The 20,519-nt window shown below is 58.6% G+C and overlaps 1 protein-coding gene across 1 annotated transcript in view; it reads left to right on the forward strand.

The window, feature by feature from the left end:
- The window catches only part of SYNPO (synaptopodin), a 31,735-nt gene that overhangs the window by 9,863 nt on the left and 1,353 nt on the right, over window positions 1-20,519 (forward strand). Inside the window, exons 4-6 of the mRNA XM_054389360.1 lie at window positions 6,108-6,356; window positions 8,737-9,016; window positions 17,885-19,782. Coding sequence (XP_054245335.1) covers window positions 6,108-6,356; window positions 8,737-9,016; window positions 17,885-19,782 — 2,427 coding nt within the window. The remainder of the gene's footprint in view (window positions 1-6,107; window positions 6,357-8,736; window positions 9,017-17,884; window positions 19,783-20,519) is intronic.

The following is a 20,519-nucleotide window of genomic DNA, read 5'->3' on the forward strand; positions in this document are numbered from 1 at the left end:
ACCCCTTTCCTTGGCCTTGGGCTGGGGCAGGGGGGGTTGACTGCACTTTTAAGGGGGATGGAATCCTGCAGGGGGTTACCCTGGCGAAACCGAGCAGTTTTCCAGGCTGGAATGAAGGATTCTCCCCCTGCAGGGAGGGGTGTCGGGGCAGAGGGGCCGCTCGCTGCCGGCTCCAACCCCCCGGGACAGACACCATACCCCCGAGGCGGGCGCGGGGCCATGCTCCCAGCCGCTGCGAGTGCTTGAAGAATATAGGTGGTTAATGCCTTCAGCATGTATGAAATATCCCATATGCTGGGAAACAAAAGGGGCTCTGTGCTATTAAAGTTTCATTTCCCCACTCCCTTCCTCCCGCCCCTCTCCCCCCCGTTCACCCTGCCCTGCGCCGTGTGGCTGGAGGAGAGCAGAGGAGGAGACCGGGGCGCTGCTGGGCCCCAGCTCCCAGCCGGGACCCCCGGGCCCGGCCACTGCAGGAGGACAATGGATTTGACCCCCCTGGAGCAGAGGGAGAGCAGAGAGCTTTGGTTCCCCACGGGAGGAAAGAGAAGGGGATAGAGGTGAGCAGGGTGAGTACGAGCATCTCTGGGCTTACTGGAGTTATCCTGGGCTCTGTGACTGTCCCAGCAGGATGCTGGTCAGGGACAGCTCTTGATGCTTGCAGGGACAGGGAGGTGTCACAGGATGTGAACCTCTGGCGTGTGTATTGACAGACTCCAGAGCCGAAGGGTCTCTTCGAGCAGAGTGGAGAGTGGAGGGGGGCTTCTCGAGACTCCTGGCATGTTTTTCCCGTGTTTTCCCCTCTTGGCTCCTTGGACCTGCCCGGGATGTGGTGCCTCCCTGCCAGCGTACAGCCTGCCCATGTCTGGGGTGGGATAGGAATTTGGAGTGGGGAGCAGCCCTTTTCCCCAGGAGCTTCTGGGGAGAGGATGAGCTGCCACGGGACTGTGCTGGAGGGTGAGGGAAGAAGAAAGAGAGCAGCGCTGGGCAGAGGGTCTCGGGAAAGGATGAGCCAGCCCTGTGCCCTGGGAGGAGGGGAGCCAGGCACCCCCATTGTGTTCCCCCCAGGGACAACCTTCCTCCGGGGTCTGCAGCGTTTGGCTCCAGCAGCTCCCAAGGCTTCCAGTGTTGGTCTCGTGGGCTCTCGAAGGGGTTAAGAAAGGATAGGAAAAGCGGAGAAAGAAAACAGAGGGTTGAGAGAGAGCGGCTCGGTCAGGGGCTGTTTGCTCTGGCTTGGATGTGTCCTCGGCGTGTTTATTCCTACTGCACAAGGACTTTTGCTGGAACGAGAGTCAGGCTGCTGGGAACACACACACAGAGACACGGACACAGGCACAGGCACACAGACAGAGACGCAGGCACACAGACACACAGGCAGACACACAGGCAGACATGCAGACACGCACACACTGCTTCTGTCGCTCATGCGTGCAGAGCCCCATCCTAAAACGCTGCCCAGTTGCACCCTTCCCCTTCCACCTCCTGCCCGTTTCCCGCTGCACTGCAAATTGCACACGGGGGACTCCTCCAAGTAGTGATGGTTGATGGCCGTGTCCTGGCCTCGGGAACTCTGCTCTCCTGCCTTGTCTGCCTCCACCCTTGCAGCCTTGGGCGAGCCGGATGGGAGCAAACCTCATGTCCCATGGCCACCAGCCTGCTGTGCCGTTGGAGCCAAGGCCTTGGGAACGGGCATGTGCTGGGGTTTGGCTGCTTTCCTGGGCTGGAAAGAAAACAGTCCCCTCCCCGGGATGCTCTTTGTTTCCCATGGACAGATCCGAACACTGCCCGTGGGGCTTGGAGGGGCCAGACCCTGCACTCGGGTGCACTCACTCCCTATTTTCTCACTGCTCTACTAAAATGTCCTTTATCCTGGTGGTCCCCGGGCTTTGTGCATCCACCTCTCTTCTCAGGTCCCATCCTGTGTCTCTGGAATCAGAGCTGGGGACCAAGGGACTGGCCAGGGCTGCGAGTGTGGGAGCTGGCAAGGAGCAGCTCCCCCTCTTTTAGCAGCCCAGTCCCAGTCCCCATTTGCCTCCTCCAGGCTTTAGGGCTTCAGGAATGGCAGGTGGAGGGGTCACAGCAGGAGAGTGGGGTGGAGGACAGGGCTGCTGAGGCTTGGCAAACATCTACCAAGCCATTGACCTTGCACATATGCGTGGGCAGGTTGTGTACACTGATCCCTGCAGTCCCAGGTCTTGGCCCCTCTTTTGTCGGCTCGGGGGGAGCTGGGGAGGCTGCCACAGCAGCAAACGTGGCTGTGAACTCAGGCAGTGGCTCACACTGCCCCAGGAAGCTCAGCAGCCCTTGGACCCCGGGAGGGCTGAGATGTTCTGGCTGTCAATCTCAGAGCTTGGCAGGCCCTGAATAGGCAGAGGTTGCTCAGACTGGCTTGTTGAGCCCATGTGGCTTTTTCTGCTTAGTTAATGGGTCGTGGTTTCTGTTTGCTGAGGCTGAGCTCCCCGGGGCCGACATGGCTGAGGCATGAGCCCCAACCCCGCTGCAGAGTCAGCCCCAGCCCCAGCCCCTTTATGGGAGGCTGCTCTGCCCTCCATGCTCACCTCCAGGAGTGGGATTTTGTCTAATTAGCTGGCATCACCCCCTAGCAAATGCTCAGTGGTATCACTTAGGAAAGGCATGAAAGCACAGTGGTGCCAGCCCTCCCTCTGGCATCTGCTGCTGGAGCTCTGTGGGGAAATTTGGGTGTGGGACCTGCTGTGCCAGTGAGCCGGTGGCTGTGCAGCCAGGGCTGCTCCTGTGTGGTGGATAACAAAGGTGAGGTGCCCAAGGCAGGCAGGGATGTGTGGAGATGGGGAGACAGGAGCTGCCAGTACCCAGCTTGCCAAGCCAGCTGACTGTGGTGTTGCTTGGGTCTGCTCTGCAGCCCAGAGCTTGATTGTCTTTTCCCTTGGGCCTCTCTGATTTTACATTTCATTTGAGCTTTGGAAAGGCTGAGCTGCATTTTCATCCTTGGCTTCCCACAGCAATCTGTCAGGTCTCCAGCTGACTGCCTGTGTCTCCAAGCAGCAGCAGCCAGGGTCCCTTGGCACAGCCTTCCCACCTTGGTTGCACCTTTGGCTTGCACTGGGCTGCACCTGGTGGGACCTGGGGTCTGTAGCACTTAACAAATCTGTTGCTTTGTTTCCCAAAACTGCACTGAGAATGGCTGAAGGCAGCTGTGACGGCCAGGCAGGGGCTGTCCTCAGGCTCAGAGATGCAACAGCTGAAGTTGAAGGGAAAGTCCAAGATTAAACAAAGAGCCATGACCTGCCCTGTGCAGGGCTTTGCCATGCAGCCAGGGTGTGGGCAGCTTCTGGGATGGTTCATATGGGACCCTCAGGTCAGCTGGCCCTGTTAGGGATGATGGGATGGGATCCACTGACATTTGAATCTGTCTAGGAGGGCTGAGCAAGGCCAGTTTCACTCAGCTGGAGTGCTCAGGCTGATGTTTGATGGATGTAACTCCTCATGGAACATCAGAGTTTGCTGGAGCTCACCCCAGCCTGAGGCTGGGAGGTGATTTGAATGGTGGGAGGAAGGGAGCAAGTTTGCTGAGTGCTGCAACCAGACAAAAAGCACCCCCAGGGAGCCAGGGCAGTGGAGGGGGTGGAAACACCCACTGGGGCTTGATATGGGATGTTGCATGCAGCAGAGCAGCCCCTGCAGCCACATCCAGACCTTGCTTCCAGTGTGGGGTGGAGTAAAGAGCGGATGTGGTCCAGCTGTCCGAGATGCCACTGTCCTCCTCTTCCCTTGCTCTCCTCACTGCTTAGTCAGGACAACTCCTCCAGTGCCCCCACGCTATCCCTGGGTGTTTCTCCTGCTGCTTCTCCCCACCAGCTGATGGCAGGGGATGGGGGTGCAGCTCACTGTGGGCATCTGAGTGCCAGGACCGGCAGCCCCTTGTCCCCACAGGCAGGCCGGGGCACTGGAGACCACGGGGGTTGGATGGGGACAGGCACTCAGGAATGTTGTTTTTTCCATCCCTGTTTCCATCCAGGTACTAAATCAGTGCTGCAAAAGGCTTTTGTTTTCCTCAGCATGCTGCCGGCTGCAGTGCCTGCCAGCCTCTGCCTCCCCTGCCTGAGCCGGGGTGCAGCCATCCTTGCCCACACTGCCAGAGCTTGCTCTGGGGACACAGCCTGGCCTGGCCTGGCCTGGTGAGACTGGGGACCTATCATGCCAATGGAGGTGACCTGCCATCTCTTCTTTCATCCTGACAGGGATTTCCAGGGAAGCAATCACATCCCATCCTGGTTCCCTCACCCCCCTTCCCTGGATGCTGGACCCCTGCAGAGACCTCTTGGGTCCTTTGGAGAAGGTTTTTCTCCACCCATCCCTCACTGCCCAGCCCCATCCCTCCCGTTGCCATCCCCTCCTTGCTAGGAGTCGTCCCTGTCTGCTATGAAAGGATGTTAGGGTGGCACGGGGGGACACCCAGCTGGCCCCAGCCCTGCAAGGTTTGGGGGTTTAGCAGTGGGGGTCATGCAGAGGGGCTCACACAGAGGGGGGTCACCCTGCAGGCAGCTCTGCCATGCCTCACCCCAGCACGTGGCTGTGCAGCACATCCTGACCAGGTACCCAAGGAGCCAGGGAGGGATATTGGATTGCAGCAGATGGGAGAGTATCTGGGCACAGGGTGGTCCAGGCACAGCTCCAAGTGCCTGGGTGACAGCTACACCGCAGAGACATCTCCTGTATCAGCTGTGAAGGCAGCAGTCCCTTAAAGAAACATAGGGCCTTCCAGGGACGTGTGGTTGCCCCTTGGGGATGCAGCTGAGCCAGGCTCCTCGCCCTGTGTGACGCCACGGGGTGGAAGGTGCCATGTGGAGAAGGTGCTGTGGAGGGAAGGTGCCACTGGGTGCCCCCAAGGGGACATTCAGCTGCTGGCATGGGAAAGGTGTGAAGATCCCCAGATTTATACATTGTGGCTGGGCTATTTTGGAAAGGGATGGAGCTGATCTTGTGACTGGAGCTGGGGAGTGCAAGTCTGGACAGCAGAGTCCTGCCTGAGTGACAGCGACCTGCTGCCTGACCTCGGGAAACCGGAGAGCTCCTGCTGTGCTGGGGACATCTTTCACGCCCCTTCCCCCCCGGCCCGGCCCGGCTTGTTTAACGATGATGAAAACCAAGCGTCGGGCAGCGATGTGCCTGGGGACAACACGGGAAACCAGGGATGGAGCCCCGGCCTGGGTACAAATCTGACCCTTACTCCATGGCACACCGGTGGCCAGGCCACCTGCAATCCCCAGGGCTGTCCCGGAGGTCCACCCCTGGAGGTGCCACCTCCTGCCCCTGCACTGTGGCTGGCATAGAACCAGTCCAGGCCACCGTGGTCTCCCTGGTAGGTGCCAGCAGACAGAGACGAAAATTTTCTTCAGGTCCTGTCTCCCCTGGGCTAGGCAGCCTGAATGCCAGCAACGCCTGCCAAAAATATTTGTGTGGGAGGTGGAAAGTTAACTTTAGTTTTCCTTTCCTCAATGGTAGGGGGGTGGCAGGGTGTGAGAAAGGCAGGCAGTGGGGGGAGGGCTGTGCATCACCCGCCAGCGAGTGGGCAGGGAAAGAGAGCTGAGCAAAAGGTCTCCCTGCTGCCAGATTTCAGCACTTTGGGGATTTAATTACTTTTGTATTTGTACAGTTATTACTATTAATTATTATTATTGTTCCCTGCTCTGGCATAATTTTGCAGCTTCTTGCAGGGACTTGCTGCTTGTAGGGACTGCTGCTTGTGGGGACTTGCTGAGGAGGAGTATGAAGTACTTCCCCGAGGCGACCACGGCCAGACAATGGTTTGCTGGGGCTGTTAGCTGGGCACCAGTACCTGACTTGAGCATCCCCCACTCCCCCAGTTTGGTGCTGCACCCCTGAAATCATCCCCAAAAAAGTGACCCTCAGGCCTCACTCTTCCTGCAGGGGTCTGCACGGGCAGGGGGTTTATCCCAGCCTGCTTGTGCGGCAGTGGCTGGCAGCACTGCTCCTCGTAGCTGGAACGATGCACCCGGGGTGCATACGCCCGACCTACCCAGCCAGTCTCAGAGCAGCCAGGATCAGTCCCGCAGCTGTTGCTGGAGATGCTCCTTACCCATAAACATTCCCTCCCTGAGCCGTTGCAGAGCCCAAGAGCCCTGTCCCAAGGGGAAGGCGGCTTCTCCACCGGCTCCTCCGCCGGCAGCTCTGCCGTCGCGGTGCCAGGCTCGGGCGGGCCCCCCGTGAGGCAGCAGATGCGTGACTCGGTGTTTCGGCGGCGTGGGCGGCCCCCCGTCCTCGGGGAACGCCGCTGCTTGGGGCTCGCCGAGGAGGGGTTTGCCTGGAGACGCCGGGATCGTGGGCGCCCGTCCTCGGGATATGCCCATCTGCAGAAAGCGCTCCCGAGGTGGAAGGGAGTGGCTCTGGGAGGTGGTTTTCAGGGTGGTGCAGGCTCATCCAGCCAAGGCAGATCGGGTGTAGGATGGGTGAGAGCCGTGCTGCTTGAGAAACCTTCTCCCTACGGATGGGGCGAGAGGGTGGGAGCAAGGGAGAGGACAGACTCTGAGAGGATCTCTGCCGACCCGCACTGGGCTGAGGATATTTTCAGCAACTTTGTCTTTATCCTCGTTTGAGATAAGCCAGCACCGTCCTGCTCCCACCACTTGCCATGTTTCTAAGGCAAGATGTGGGTGGCTTCCTGCAAGCACTGGGGCCCTCAATTATGTAAAAAGCAGGGTGAGATTCCATTTTCAGAGAGAAACATTGAATTTCCCCCCCCAACCCCGGAACTCATTGTAAATCCATGTTGAATAATTGCAGCAGAGCAAGGCAGGAGGAAGGATTTCACAAAGAACAGAAGGTTTCCTTTGGGCATTCCAAAAAAAAAAAAAAAAAAAAAAAAGGCAGCCTTGCTTTTGGGGACTGCCTGAGTGCCTGCTTGGCAGCAAAGCTTTCACTGATTGTTCTCAAACCTGCCTTCACCTCCAAAGTAACTTGCTAAGGACAGGGGAAGTTTTGCAGCAAAGCTGTGCGAGCCCCAGATGAAGCTGCAGGGGCTGCTGCTGCTTGAGTTCACCCTGGTACATTGTCTCATTTCACTGAAAGGCCTTTGCAATAACTCAGGAAGGGTTTTGGGTTGTGCAGGAATTGCTATTCCTCCTTGGCCAGCTGTTGGGTTGGGGAATCCATCACGGTCCCTGTGTCATGAGCTCCATGTCTCCCAGCAGCAGGGATGCCCAACAGGATCCTGCCTTGCAGCAAGCAGGGCTGGGTGACACTGAGCAGGGCTGGGTGATGCTGAGCAGGGCTGGGTGATGCTGAGCAGGGCTGGGTGACACTGAGCAGGGCTGGGTGACACTGAGCAGGGCTGGGTGACGCTGAGCAGGGCTGGGTGACACTGAGCAGGGCTGGGTGATGCTGAGCAGGGCTGGGTGACACTGAGCAGGGCTGGGTGACGCTGAGCAGCACAGCGGGGTTGGGTGATGCTGAGCAGGACTGGGTGACAGCAGGATTGGGTGATGCTGAGCGGGGCTGGGTGACAGTGGGGTTGGGTGATGCTGAGCGGGGCTGGGTGACAGTGGGGTTGGGTGATGCTGAGCAGGGCTGGGTGATGCTGAGTGGGGCTGGGTGATGCTGAGGGGCTGCAGAGGATTCACGGTGCAGGAATTTCCCCCGCATGCTCTACCTCATGTCCTGCCCCAGGAATCCCCTCTCCCCATCCCCTCTCCCAGCTCTGTCCCTGTGCTGTCACCCGGCAGGATTTGTGCTCGGCAGAGGGGAGTGGCTCTGTCTGTGCTTGTCCTGGCGCCGTGTGAGTCACTCAATGGTTAAACACAGTCTCGTTAGCAGGATGCTGGGAATTTCGGATGGAGGTGGGAGCCGGGGCTCCTGCTAGCCCTGAGCAAACCCTGTCCTAATGGAACAGGCTTCCACCTCCCGAGCAGCAGCTGGCCACAGACTCGGGTGCCTACGGCAAAAGGAGCTGGGCACTGGGTTCTGAGCCATAGTCCCTAATGTGGGGACAGATGGGTGAGGGTAGGGGGTGGTGAGTGTGGTTTGGGGGGGGGGAGGGCAATCAGTTGGGGGGGATTTCCAAATTAGCTGTTAGGAATTTTTTGCATCTCAGGGATTTCACCCTGATGGGGCTAGCTCAGGGTTGGGAATACTGGGAGCCACTCTTCTGGCTGTGTCCAGAGGGACTCAGTGCATGCATAACCATCCCTATGTACAAACATCCTCATGCATAGGTATCCTCAGTGTTCCCTTCCCTTTCCACAGGTCTTTAGGCATCTCTTCTCTGGCCACCTGGACAAGAGAAATTCCTACAAAATCCTCTTTGGTGACGTGTGTCCTCCAGGCAGATTCCTCCAGCTGAGGCTCTGGAAGCTGCCTGCTGCTGTAGCATCGTGCCTGGTCCTGCCTGCAAGGAGAGTGAAGCTGGGCTCCTACCTGGCCTGTGACCACCTTCCCTCTTGGACACAGGCTGTGCTTCGAGAGATGCTGCTAGGGAGGAGCCAGCTGCTCACCCAGACAGACTGGGTTTGAAAGGCCGTGGAGTGTCACTGTAGGCAAGTGGCAAAGATGCTGAAGGCAAGGCTCCAGCAGCCCTGTCTGAAAACCCAGCCCAGCTACCCCGTGCCTGGTGACTCTGCACAAATCCCATGTGTCTGTGTGATAGATGAAGGGGACACTGAGGGGGACACCAGCTGCTGGCAGGAGATAGGGAGCAGAGGAGGGCAGAGGTGCCATCATCTCCTGGATGCTCCTGCCTCCGAGGCAGTCCAGCAGGAGGAACGTATGGGGCCACTGGGAGGGAAGGAAAATGAGAGCTGCCAGCAGCAGCCCGAGGGGCTCAATGGGAACACAACAGGACCCTCACTGCATGATGGCAGCCTGGCCTTGGTGACTGATCCTGCAGCCCCCCAGAAAAGCCCCAAGTCTGCCCTAGAGCTGCCCCCCACAGCATTCAGTCTCGAAGCTAACTCCGACCAGGAGTGGAAAGTGGTGAAGATCCAACGGGTCCTCATTGACCCCACCAGTGAGCCGAGGAAAGCAGGTAAGAGAAAATCCCTTTGGCCACCATTACCCTACCCCCAAAAGTGCTGCTCTGCTTCTGGGGCTGGGGCTGCTGCTGCCCAGCTTGGTGGTGGGAATGCCTGGCTCTTCCCAGGGTAGGATCTCTGCTGGGTTAGAGGTCCCAGGCTCCCGGCCGAGCTGCTGGGACTTTTTTAGCTTGAGATGATCTCTCTGGCCCTAAAAATAAGGAGGAATCTGTGGCTTTTCTCGGGAAGGGGGTGGGAAGGCAGAGGGTGAGTTCCCACAGTGTCCAAGTGCTCAGCTGAACCCCAAGTGGGGCATAAGTGAGATAGCTTCCTGGCCCTCATCCTGGCCTTGGGGTTCAGTGGGACCCTGCCCTGCTCAGGGCCAGTTCTTGGGGTGCTGCCTGTGACAGGGGCACTGCTCCTGAGTCAGACAGAGCAGGGATGACCAAGCATCTGTTATGTGGCTTGGGGCCATCTTTCTAACAGCCTCTGCTTTGAAACTTAAGCACTTTATTTCAGGCTGGTTGCTTCCACAATGCTCTCTGCCGTTGCCTCACTTCACAGCCCTCTGTGCCTGTCCCTTCAGCTACAGTGACACAAATACAGGCACGTAGATGGGGTTACCACAGACCTCCCCACCCAGGGGAGATAGATGCTCCCGCAGGATTAGACCCCTCCTCTTACAGGCATCAGATGTATTTTCAAACTCTGCTTCCACCCTTTCTATTTTGCTCCTGCCCAGCTGTTATCTCAGCTGCCATGCGGCCGGGAGGCAAGCGTGTCGCTGTCCCCATGGGAGGGCGTCATCGGATGCTGCCACTCAGAGCCTGGTTTCTCCAAAGCAGCCCTCAGGATGGGGAGGGATGGGAGCGGCTAGGGATGCTCAAACGAACTCGGTGTCCGGAGTCTGTCGTGCCCACCCCTCCCCTCCCTGCCGCCCCGCTTCTTTTTGAAGTCTCATGTGTCCTCAAAGCCAGCGGCTCCCGGGAAGGGATGAGGACTGGGAATATCAGCCAAGCGCCTTGGCTCACTGCTGCCCCAGCAGCTCTCCCGGCCATACGGGCGTCATGTTTCAGAGCTCAGCACGCTGAAACCAGATGGATCCAAATACTCTTCCCATTCCTCACTCTGCTCCGGGATGGCAGATCTGCGGTGGAGAAAGGTCAGGTCCAGGCTCAGCATTTTCCTAACCCGTGCAGCCATCCAGCACTTTTGCTGCCAGACTGGAATTTTAAAGTAACTCAACAGGTTTGTTGGAAAGACTTTGTCTGTCCCGTTTCCTCCCCCTCCAAGTGAGATCACCACCAGCCACTGCCTGCGGGATCAGTCAGACTTTCCAGGGCTTCCAGGCAGGATGTCACTGAGGGTCCTGAGCGCTGGGAGCATTGCCAGGACCTTGCAAAAACCCTCCAGGGTTGGTTCAGAGCAGGAACAGTTGCAGAGGAGGGAGGGAAGAGCAGGTTCCCGTTCAGATGTCATCAAGCAGTGGCAGGGTGCTTGCAGGAGCATCCCCAGGAGGTGTCAGGGATTTGTTCCTCTTCTCTTTGTAGGTGACTAGGGATAAAATACCCTCCTCTTCCACACAGCTCCTGTGAATGAAAAGGGTGCATCCACCTGCACCAAAAATCATGCTGTGGTGGCCTTAAGAGCTGGGAGCAAAGAAGATTCTCCCTTTCCCCACCCTGTGCCAAGCAGTGCAGACCCACCCAGGCAGGACCCGGGTGCCCCTTTGGTCCCCATCCAGCAGCCCAAGGCCAGGCTGGCTGCTCCCAAATATCCTGCACAGCGGCCTCGGCTGGTTGGCACCTCTAGGAGTGAGCTGGGGAGTGAGCCCCGGGTAGAGGCTGGCAGATGCAGGAGGCAGGACTGGTTTCTCTGTCTGGTGTGCAAATAAACGGAAGGTTTCACTCCCTGGGGGCTGCCAAGCCAGTGCCAGCCTCCCTCAAAAACCAGAAAAGCACCAAAAAAAAAAATTATTAAAGAAGGGCAGGAAGAAAGGAAATTAGAAAGGCAAAAAAAATAAGGCCAAGAGCTCATCCTGTGGTGTGGACAGGCATGGGAAGAGGGTGAGGCTGGTCCTGCTCACAGCCATGCCCGGGAGCTTGGCAGCCCCAGTGATGGAGGTGGGAGGTGATGCTGGTTCCTGCAGGAATCATCTCACTCAGCACTGTGGTCCCCTTGTCACTGGGAGCAGGTCACCTGTGGCAGAGGGCTGTTGGTGCTCTTCTTGGTGGAATCCCCAGGGTGGTGACACTGGATTCTTGTCCCATCCCAAGCACCCTAACTCTTCAGGCAAACTGGCAACGAGGGAAGGCTCTGCTTCCTCACTGGTGTCTGAAACCTGAGGTGGCTGCAGGTCCCCAGCTGCACTGGGAGGATGGAAGGGGGATGAGGACTGAGGTAAGAGGGGTGCACAGGACTGGGGTAAGGCAATGTGCAAGGCTGGTTTTAGGGGATGTGCAGAGCTAGACCAGGCAGATGTGCAGGGCTGGAAAAGTGGGATACCCCAAGAAGGAATAAAGCTGGGGTGAGTAAGGGCATTTTATAGGGCAGGGATAAAGGGATGCACAGGATTGTGCAGGGGAATACCCCAGATGGGATAGTGGCATGTCCCAGGCTAGGAAAGGAAGATGGCCCAGAATGGGATAAGGGGATGTGAAGGGCTGGGCAGGGGGATGCCCTGGACTGGGAAAAGGGGAAGCCCCAGCAAGGAATAATGGGGATGTCGTGGGCAGGAGTAAGGAGATTGCTCAGCATCAGCTGAGGAGACGCACAAGACTGGGCAAGGGGGATGCACCGGGCTGGGCAAAGGGATGTCCTGGCTGCTCTCACCTCGGCAGCCCCAGCTGGGTTGGGAACCGGCAGGGCAGGGCCACCGGGGGCAGCCGGGGCGGCAGGGCGGCTGCCGATGCCGCCGGGGAAGGGTGACCCGTCCCGTCCGGTCGGGCAGGCGGTGCTGGCAGGGGCAGGGCCGGCGGGACCCATCACCCCCAAGCCCCGGCCCCCTCCCGCTGATCCCCCCCCCTCCCGGCCCGTTCCGAGGGCGGAGCTGCCGCAACTTTCCTGCCCGCCGCCTCCTCCCCGGTGCAGTCGGGCTGCGAAGGGCGGCGGCGGCACCGGCACCGGCACCGCGGGTAGGGCTGGGGAGGCGGCGGCTGCCCCTGGGCTGGGCTGGGGGGTGCCGTGGCAGGGACCGGGAGACCGGGGGGTGCCAGCGCAGAAGTGGGAGTGGGTGGGAACGGAGAACGGGGTGCCGGGGGCGGTGGAATCGAGGGATGTCCAGGGCTGCCAGGGGCTGGCAGTGCAGGGGAGGGAGGAAGGGGCTGCACAGGGGGTATGAGGATGCAAGGCAGACAGAAGGTGCTCGCCCAGCAGCCCCCGTGGGGTGCTGATTGCGGGTGAAGGGCAGGAGAGTGGAGTCGCAAACAGCCCTGGGGGAGAGGAGGGCTGAGTGGGGTTTCTCTTTATAAATTAGGGGAGTGGGTGTCGGTTCCCTCTGCCCACACCCAGGGGTCCGGCATGGGGCATGGGGGCACAGCGTGAGGATCTGGAAGTCCCCCTTTGGTCTCTGCTCCCAGCACTGCAGAGCGTCTTCCCAGGCAATGTCCCCTCTCCCGCTTCGACGACGACTTGATCTCCCCTGGCTGTGCCACCCCGCGCAGGGGACACGAGGTCTGTGCCTCTGGCTTGGCAGCCAGGGGGATGGATCCTTTACGGGTTGTGCAAGAGACGGGCAAAGGCCCCGTTTCATCCCGCTCCCCTCCCCGCTCCGTCCATCCGACAGGGACGAGCCGAGCCAGGTGACCTTCTCTGGCCAGAGCAGCTCTTCTGGCTTGTGGCACCAGCCTGGCAGGGCTGTTACTGGGTCCTGACAGCCCAGGAGGTATCGTGGCAAGTCCAAGCACGAGCAGGCATAGGGAAACTGGGACTCACCTGTGAAGCAGGATGTGGTCCCTGTGGTACCTGGCCATGGGAGGGGTGGGCTGAGCTGTGCTCTGGGTGGAAGGGTGTCAGAAGGTCTGGTCAACTCCAGCCTCCTTTTGCAATGCTAAAATCTTAATTTTAGCCATCTAGGGGAAGATGCTGCCCCCACTTTTGTGGTAGCAGCAGCCTCTTCTTCTTCAGTGTAGATGCCTGTGGGGCTGGGGCTGCTCCTTTCATCCCCTCAGCTTCCCCTCAGGGAAGCAGGGCTGGGCAGGGGCAGCCAGCCTCCATTAAAATTTAACACCGCTCTCCCCAGCCTCTTCTCCTCCTCCCCCCGGGTGGGAGATGGGTGCCTCAGGGTTTGCTGCTCGGAGACTGTGGGGCCATTTGGGGCAGGATTTGGATGCTGAGTACCGGGCAAAGCAGGGGCACAGCTGTGAGCCAGGCAGGAGGAGGCAAAGATCTCCAAATCCAGCAAAGCCCTCACAAACAGAGCACAGGGAAAACTTGCAAGCGCATCGAATTTTCTCGCTGTGCCAGATTTTGTCACTGGCAAAGGCACCAGTGAGGAGAGGCCCAGCGTGGTGTGCCCTGCCAGGCAGCAGAGCTTGCTCCCACCACAAACCCACCACTTGAGCTGGAGTGTTTTGGGTCTGCAGGGACTGCCTAGGTAGAAACTTCCTGGAGGTTCCTGGAGGTAAAGGAAAGTGGGAACAAGGCAGAAAAGAGTCATTTTAAAACCCCTGCATTTGAATCAACTCTGTTGCTAGCTTACTCGACAGCCTGCCTGTGCCACCTTCCTTGTTTTCCTAGCAGCAGGTTATTTGGGATAAGTCTGGGAGCAGGAGGGGAGCACAGAACTTAAATGTGTGTGAGTTAGAGAGCACTGCAAAAAAGAAAGAAAAAAAAGAAAGAAAGAAAAAAAGAAAGAAAGAAACAAAGAAAGAAAGAAAGAGAAAATCCTGCACAGCTGTAGCTGGGGCAAAAGGCCAGCTGCTTTCTCTGCCAAAAAACCTGCTTACATTTCCTCGGTGTCCAAAGCCCTCAGTGTCTGGGTGAAAGCACTGGAGCACCCCCCTTCCCCAGCACTGCCAGGCTGTGGCTGTGCATTCGGGTTTGTGGCAGGCAGGTGACACGGTGGTGGCTTGTGTCCCTCTGGACAGATAGGGTTTGGTCTCAGCTTAGTGCTGGGTTCTCCCAATGGGATTTTGTCAGCAAGAGGCACCGTGTGGGTTGATTTGCTGCAGCCCAAGGGATGATCAGGAAGGGGGGAAATAGCCTGCCGGTTGTGGATGGTAGCTGCTGTGCTGTGTGAAGGTGGATTTGGGGTTTCTGATCTGTGCTCTGCCTGATGTTGGAACAGCCCTGGGAGCAGAGGGTGGCTCAATGGCATCCTGGGCTGCAGTGTCAGGTTGGCTAATCATCCAAAGTAGAAGCAGTTTAGGGACAGAGCCCCAGCTGAAGATTTTGGAGTCACCTGAAAGCCTTCAGTCCAAGATTTCACATGGCCTGTTGCATTCCACTGGCCCCACCTGCCCTCTGGTACCTCTTAGCTTCTCCATACGAGGACTTCTTGTCACCACACCCAGTGCTCGCAGCCACCCACAGCTGCAAGATGACAACTTCCAAGTCACTGACTTCTTCTTCTGACACTGCAGCCACATTGAGTCCAGCAATTTCCATGCTGAGCCAGTCAGCTCAGAGAGCCCTGGGGTGTCACCCCTCCCTGCAATCTGGGGCCAAATTCTCCTATTATTCCAGCTCTTGGAGTCCATATCAGGACAGGGTGGGCCACAAGCAGGGTCTGATACATCTTTCATCATCATTTGGGGTTGGATGGTGACTGCAGCCTTCACTGGCTGCACTTCAGACGCTCTGCAGTAGCACTGTGTGTGGGGACTCATCCTTTGCATGGAAAGCTGAGATGGAAGGAATTTTTTTTTTTCCCCCATCTGGCCAGGAGGGGAGAACTTGAAAAATGCCTTTCATCACCCTCGTCATCCTCACTCTGGAGGAGAGAGCACAGTATGTGCTGCAGGAAGGATGACTGATGGCTTAGTAAGAAGCTGTTAAGCCCTGCACTTGGGGGAGGTGGTTGGAAATCACCCCTGGAGCAGTGGGAAACTTAGGGAGCAAGTGCCTATATAAATATATAGGTAGAGATCTATAGGCTCCTCTGGCTGGAGCTGCAGTGCATTACATTGAAACAGCACTCATGGGCTGTTGGTCACTGCTGTTTCAGTGGATCCACCACTGTGAGGCCTGAGCATCATCTCCTTCCTTGGCATCCCTGGACCACAGGGCTGGGGGCTGGGGTGGACCCCCTAGCGTGGGGATACAGCAGTGGAGCAAGCTGGCAGAGCTGGATTCATTGTTCTTGGAAGAAGCTGGGACATTTGGAGAGGAGAGACATTTCCTTCCCGAAGGGCAGTGTGGTGGTGAGCTAGTGTGTGGTGTGTGAAGGAAGGAAGGAAGAGTGGAAGAGTACGAGAAGAGCTGATCACCCTTCAGCTTTGGCCTGGACTCCTGTTAATGGGCGGAAGCTGGTGTCCAGTGCTGTGTGAGCCTCTGGCGCCTTCAGCCATGTAGAGCTTTTCTTTCACCTCCTCCTGTGCCTGCCTTCAGCCCTGTATCCCTCGTCCTCCTCCTCATTCTCCTCCTCCTCCTCCCTGGCACCTGGACATCTGCAGCTCATTGAGCTCCCTCGCATCTTCTTGGGACTAGGGGAAAGTAAGACCAGTAAGACCCCAGCCCAGGCTTCCATCCATGTATAAACATTGGGTGTGAGGAGCAATTCTTACCCCCAACATCCCTGTTAGCATCCTGAGGGATTAATTTCCAGCATGTTCAGGTGGAGCAGCCCAGGAATGGTGGGTACCAGGTGGGCAGAGGGGCTGCTAGAGGAGTGTAGGGGATGGGAGACCGCAAGGTGATGCTGGGAGCAGATGCCAAGTTGGGCATTTCAGGTGGGGAACTCACACCCAGCATCATGCCCTGTCCCGGAGGGACGTCTGTGCCCGGAGCAGCAGCGAGGGATGGAGATGCCTCTGGCAAAATCCCGGTGCTGTTCACAGCTACGTAGGGGCGCATCCGGTGGCTAGTCCAAGCAGGAATGGGCTGGCCAAGAGCTGAGTCATCCCTCCAGCACGGAGGAGATCTCCCAGGGTCCCTCAGTTGCTGTTAAAAGGCAGTAGCAAAAAGGAGAGGCTGCGAAATGGCTCCATCGAGAGCTTGGCTTCTTAGGCGGCCTCAGCCTCCGAGGAAGCAGGGATGTTCGGCACGGAGCACGAAACTCGCAGACATCTGGAGCCTGTGGCTTGTTTCTCAACAGCTCCTGGGACGTGTTTCTCCTCTGTTTCGGAGATAAAGGCGGCGGGGGTGACCCCGCGGAGCGGGAGCAGCGGTGCTGGCCGCCCTCCAGCCAGTCCGGCCAGAGGAAACCGCGGCCCCGCTCTGTGCCACCGCCAAAGCAAATAGAACCCCGGGCGCTAAACAATGCCGGGCGCTAACGGGGGGAGGTGCTGGCCGCCGGCATCGCCGCTGCGGACGGGGTCCTTGTCTCCAGGAGAGATTTTTCTACCTCTGCCACCTTTCCCCCATGCCCAGTCCAAACTCAAAGGTTAGCTCAAAGGTTGATGTCTTCCTTCTCCCTCGTCCTTCTTCTTTCCTTCCAGTCCTCGCAGGCAGGAGGTCCGTCCTACACACCTTGGTGGTGCTAGGACACGGGCAGGAACTTGTTGTGTGCTGAGGGAGGTGGGAGGGATGAAGGGTGAGGAAGAGAAGATGCCCAACTTGCAACAGCCTTCCTGCTTCACCGTGGGCTCGCTGGAAGGATTTGGCTTAGTCATTCATCCCTTCCTTTGCTGTAGGCTGAGCCACTGCTGAAAATATCCTGGAAGGCTCCCAGACGGCACAGAAGGCAAGAAAATGAGAAACACATGAAGGGAAGAAGGGAAAGGATGGGAAGGGGAGCAGGTGCTCGCAGCATCCGAAGGAGTGGGCAGACCTGGCCACCCACCTCCCTGCTGGGGCTGGAGGAGGGACAGCCCACCACAGCCATCCCAGCAGTACCTTTGGGGAGCAGGTTGTACACTTGATGGGTGATGCTGGTGCTCTGCAGCAGTGTCTGCCCCGAGCAGTGGCCTCGGCATGGTGTGGGCCGTTGGCTTTCCCCAGGTGCTTCGGGGTGAGCTGGTAGGAAATGTCTCACCCTGAGAAAACGCCTTCCCGGCAGCTCCATACCCCTTTGGCCTTCGGGAAGGGCTGGTGCCCTGACCTTTTGGCCAGCAGACGAGAAGCCCAGCAACACTCCAGGTGCTCACCACAGAACTTTCACTGGACTTTCGGCACTTTGCTTTTAGTTCTAGAGTGGCCTCCGAAGGCATGAGGTTGGCTCCTTGCTGTGTTTGCGTCCGGCGGGTCAGGATCTGCACAGCTTCTGTCGGCTGCTGCCATCTCGTGTTGCTGCATAAATCAGTCTCCAGATGGGGGCCACCCACCGGCCTTGCCAGGAGGTTTCCTGCCCACTCGGAGCTGAGCGTGTTGGGATTGGGGGCAAGGGGCTGGGAGACAAGTGCTGACCCCTTCCCTACCCACTGCCTCTTCAAGCTGTGGGCAAACCTATGTGAGCTACAACCTGAGACCTGAGAAAGCCCTTGGAGAAATTCCTTTCCCATACGGTCACTGCAGTGGGTGCAAAGAGCCCAGCTGAAATACAGGGCACAGTGGGAGAAAAGGTCCTGGGTGTTTCCCGGTCTTTGTCGTCTGTCTCCCTGAGGTGCAGAGCTGCAGTTCAGCATCTCGGTGGGGGCTCTGCTCATCACCTTTGGACTGCAACATCCCCTGTGCAACCCAGCCCTGGGGCATCTCTCTCCAGGGAAGGGGATGGGCTGCTGGGGATACCTGGCAGTCTCACACCCCCTCTCAGCCCTTCTGACCTCACTTTCCTTTCTGCCCAGGTCTCTCCCGCAGTGCCAGCCTCTCAGAGAAGGAGCTGAAGGAGGCGAAGGCACGCAGCCAGAGGATCGCAGAGCAGCTCACCACGGCACCCGCCCCCAGCTCCAAGGGCGTGCTGCTGTTCAACCGTCGCAAGCAGCGCGTCGATGGGCTCACCGGGGCTGGGCACGGCGGGGCGCTGCCGCTGAGCCCCGTACCTCGGCCCCCGCCAGCAGCCATGGAGGAGGGTGAGAGGCAGGGGGTGAAGCCAGAGCCTGGCCAGCCCAGCACCCCAGGAGAGGGGCTACGGGTGGACACCTCCCCTTGCCGGGAGCTGCCTGCAGAAGCCCAACAAGTCCCACTCAGCGTCTACCTGAAGGAGAACATGGCTTTGGCTGCCACCAACGGTGTGCAGGAGCGGGCAGCCAGCAGGGTGGAGAGGCTTGAGGATGCAGCAGCCCCTGCGGCGTCGAGCATGACGACTCCTGTCCTGCTACAAAGCCCCGAGGAGGGGAAGAACAGTGAAGTGCCCGGAGATGTGCCCAGCGAGGTGCCCAGTGCACCAGCAGGGACGGCCACAGGGATAGCATCACCAGCCAGCCAGCAGCAGAATGGGGCACAGAACCGGCAGTATTATGAGGTCCACCTCACCCTGGCCAAGCCCAAGCCCGTGAAGAACCGCACAGCCAGACCCTTTGGCACCCAGACATCCCCCGCCAGCAGCCAACCTGAGCAGGGACCCCCTGCCACTGAGCTGCCCCCACCACCCACCTATGCGGAGACCCTGAGTAGCCCTCCACCACTCACCCGTGTCCGCTCACCCCCTGCCTACTCAGCCTTGTACCCTCCCTGGGAACAGAAGGTGCTGCCAGGTGCCCCCCTGGGCTATGGAGTGAGTGGGCCAAACCCCCTGCCCAAAACAGGGATCCTGGAAGAATCAGCTGCTCGTAGAGCCAGCAAAAAGCCTATGTTCACCTTCGTGGAGAAGCCGAAGCTGGGCCCCAACCCTGATCTGCTGGACCTGGTACAGAGTGCAGATAGCAGGAAGAAGCAGAAGGAGCAGGGGGAGCCCAGTGTTGAGGATGAGTCCTTTGCCCTTGGGGCTGAAGCTGCCAACTTTGTCCCCAACAGCATGGCTAGGAGTGGGCAGCATCTTCCAGTGGCTGATGATGCTCCAGCTTGGTCGTCTTGCCTCAAGTCTCCTACCATCAAGCCCAAGCCAAAGCCACAGCCCAGCCACAACCTCACTGAAGCCAGAGGGAAGGGGGCTGAGCTCTTTGCCCGCCGGCAGTCCAGGATGGAGAAGTTCGTCATTGAAGCTCCCTCCCAGCCTGAGCTGCTGCGGTCCCCATCACCCACAATGTCCCTACCTCCCTCCTGGAAGTATGATGTCAATGCTTGCCTGTCACCCATGGTCTCCAGACATCCCTCTAAGAGTCCCTCCAGACCTGCTAAAACCCCCCCAGCGTCTCTGTATGGTGGCAACCTGATGGAGAATGAAGTCTCGCAGAAGGAGCTGGAGATCTCCAAACACCAGCCCTACCAGCTCCAGTCTTCACTCTTCATCCTCTCCCCATCCAAGGGGCCAGCTAGGTCCATGCCCCAGGAGGTGCCTCCACCCAGACCCTCTCTTCCTGATGCCTACCCCTACTCCCAGCAAACTTCCTGTCCGACCTCTCCCTTACCTCCTTCCCCAGTCTGGCATCCCCCCGCCATGCCCAGTGCTGGTCAGACCACCTCCAACCCCTTTCCCGGAGCGGCTGGGGCTCTGCCCCTGGATCACAGCAGCCATGCCAACCCAGGAGCCCCGGCCGAAGTGCTGCTGGCCTCCCCGTGCCGCCTGCTGCCACCCCGAGCCAAGGCAGGCTTCCAGGCGCCCCGGCCCTCCTACTCCACCAGGAACGCCGGCATCGAGCCACAGGTGTGGAAACCTTCCTTTTACTACAAGTAGTGACGGCAGAGAGAAAAACGTGGAAGTTTTAGGCTTCGCTCCACTGGCCGAGTCCTCCCTAACTGCTTGTGGGTATGGCAAAAGGCAAACCAATCATAAAAAAGGGGGAAAAAACCAAAAGGAAACAGAAAAAAAAAAAGAAGAAGAAGAAGTAGCTGGGAGACTGCAGTGCTGGGACACTGGGTTAGATGGGCACTGCCAAGCTCCTGGTACAGTGGGAGCCAAAGGGTCTCAGGGAGGTGGCAGGAGTTGTGCAGATCCCATGGGATCCCAAAGATCCGTTGTGAGCCTGTCCCATGGGGCCACCGGTGCTTTCTCTCTTCTCTCACCTGAAAGCTCTATGGAGCATCTCTGGCTCCACCCTTTCCTTGCCTCCTGCCTTTCCAGCTCTCACACCCAGCAGCTACCAGCTCTGCCTGCTCACCTGCAGCCCCTCTATCCTGCTGGCTGCTACTGGTCTCCTACCAAAGCAAACCCAGAGGGGATCCTCTGTTCTGCCTCACTGTGCCTGCTCCTGACTCTTCCACTGCTTCTTTGGGATCTGTCCTTATTTGTTTCCACACTACAGAGGAAGAACCACACCCCTGAAAGGACGGCAGAGCTCCACAATGCTGGGACTAAGGACACTGCAGGGCCCTCCCTCTTGCCACGCTCGGTGCCAGAGCTGGGGACAGGCAGCACTGCTTGGCATGGCTGGGAGCAAAGGA

Source organism: Indicator indicator, chromosome 18 (genome assembly GCF_027791375.1).
Source record: "Indicator indicator isolate 239-I01 chromosome 18, UM_Iind_1.1, whole genome shotgun sequence".
Taxonomy (NCBI): Eukaryota; Metazoa; Chordata; class Aves; order Piciformes; family Indicatoridae; genus Indicator; species Indicator indicator.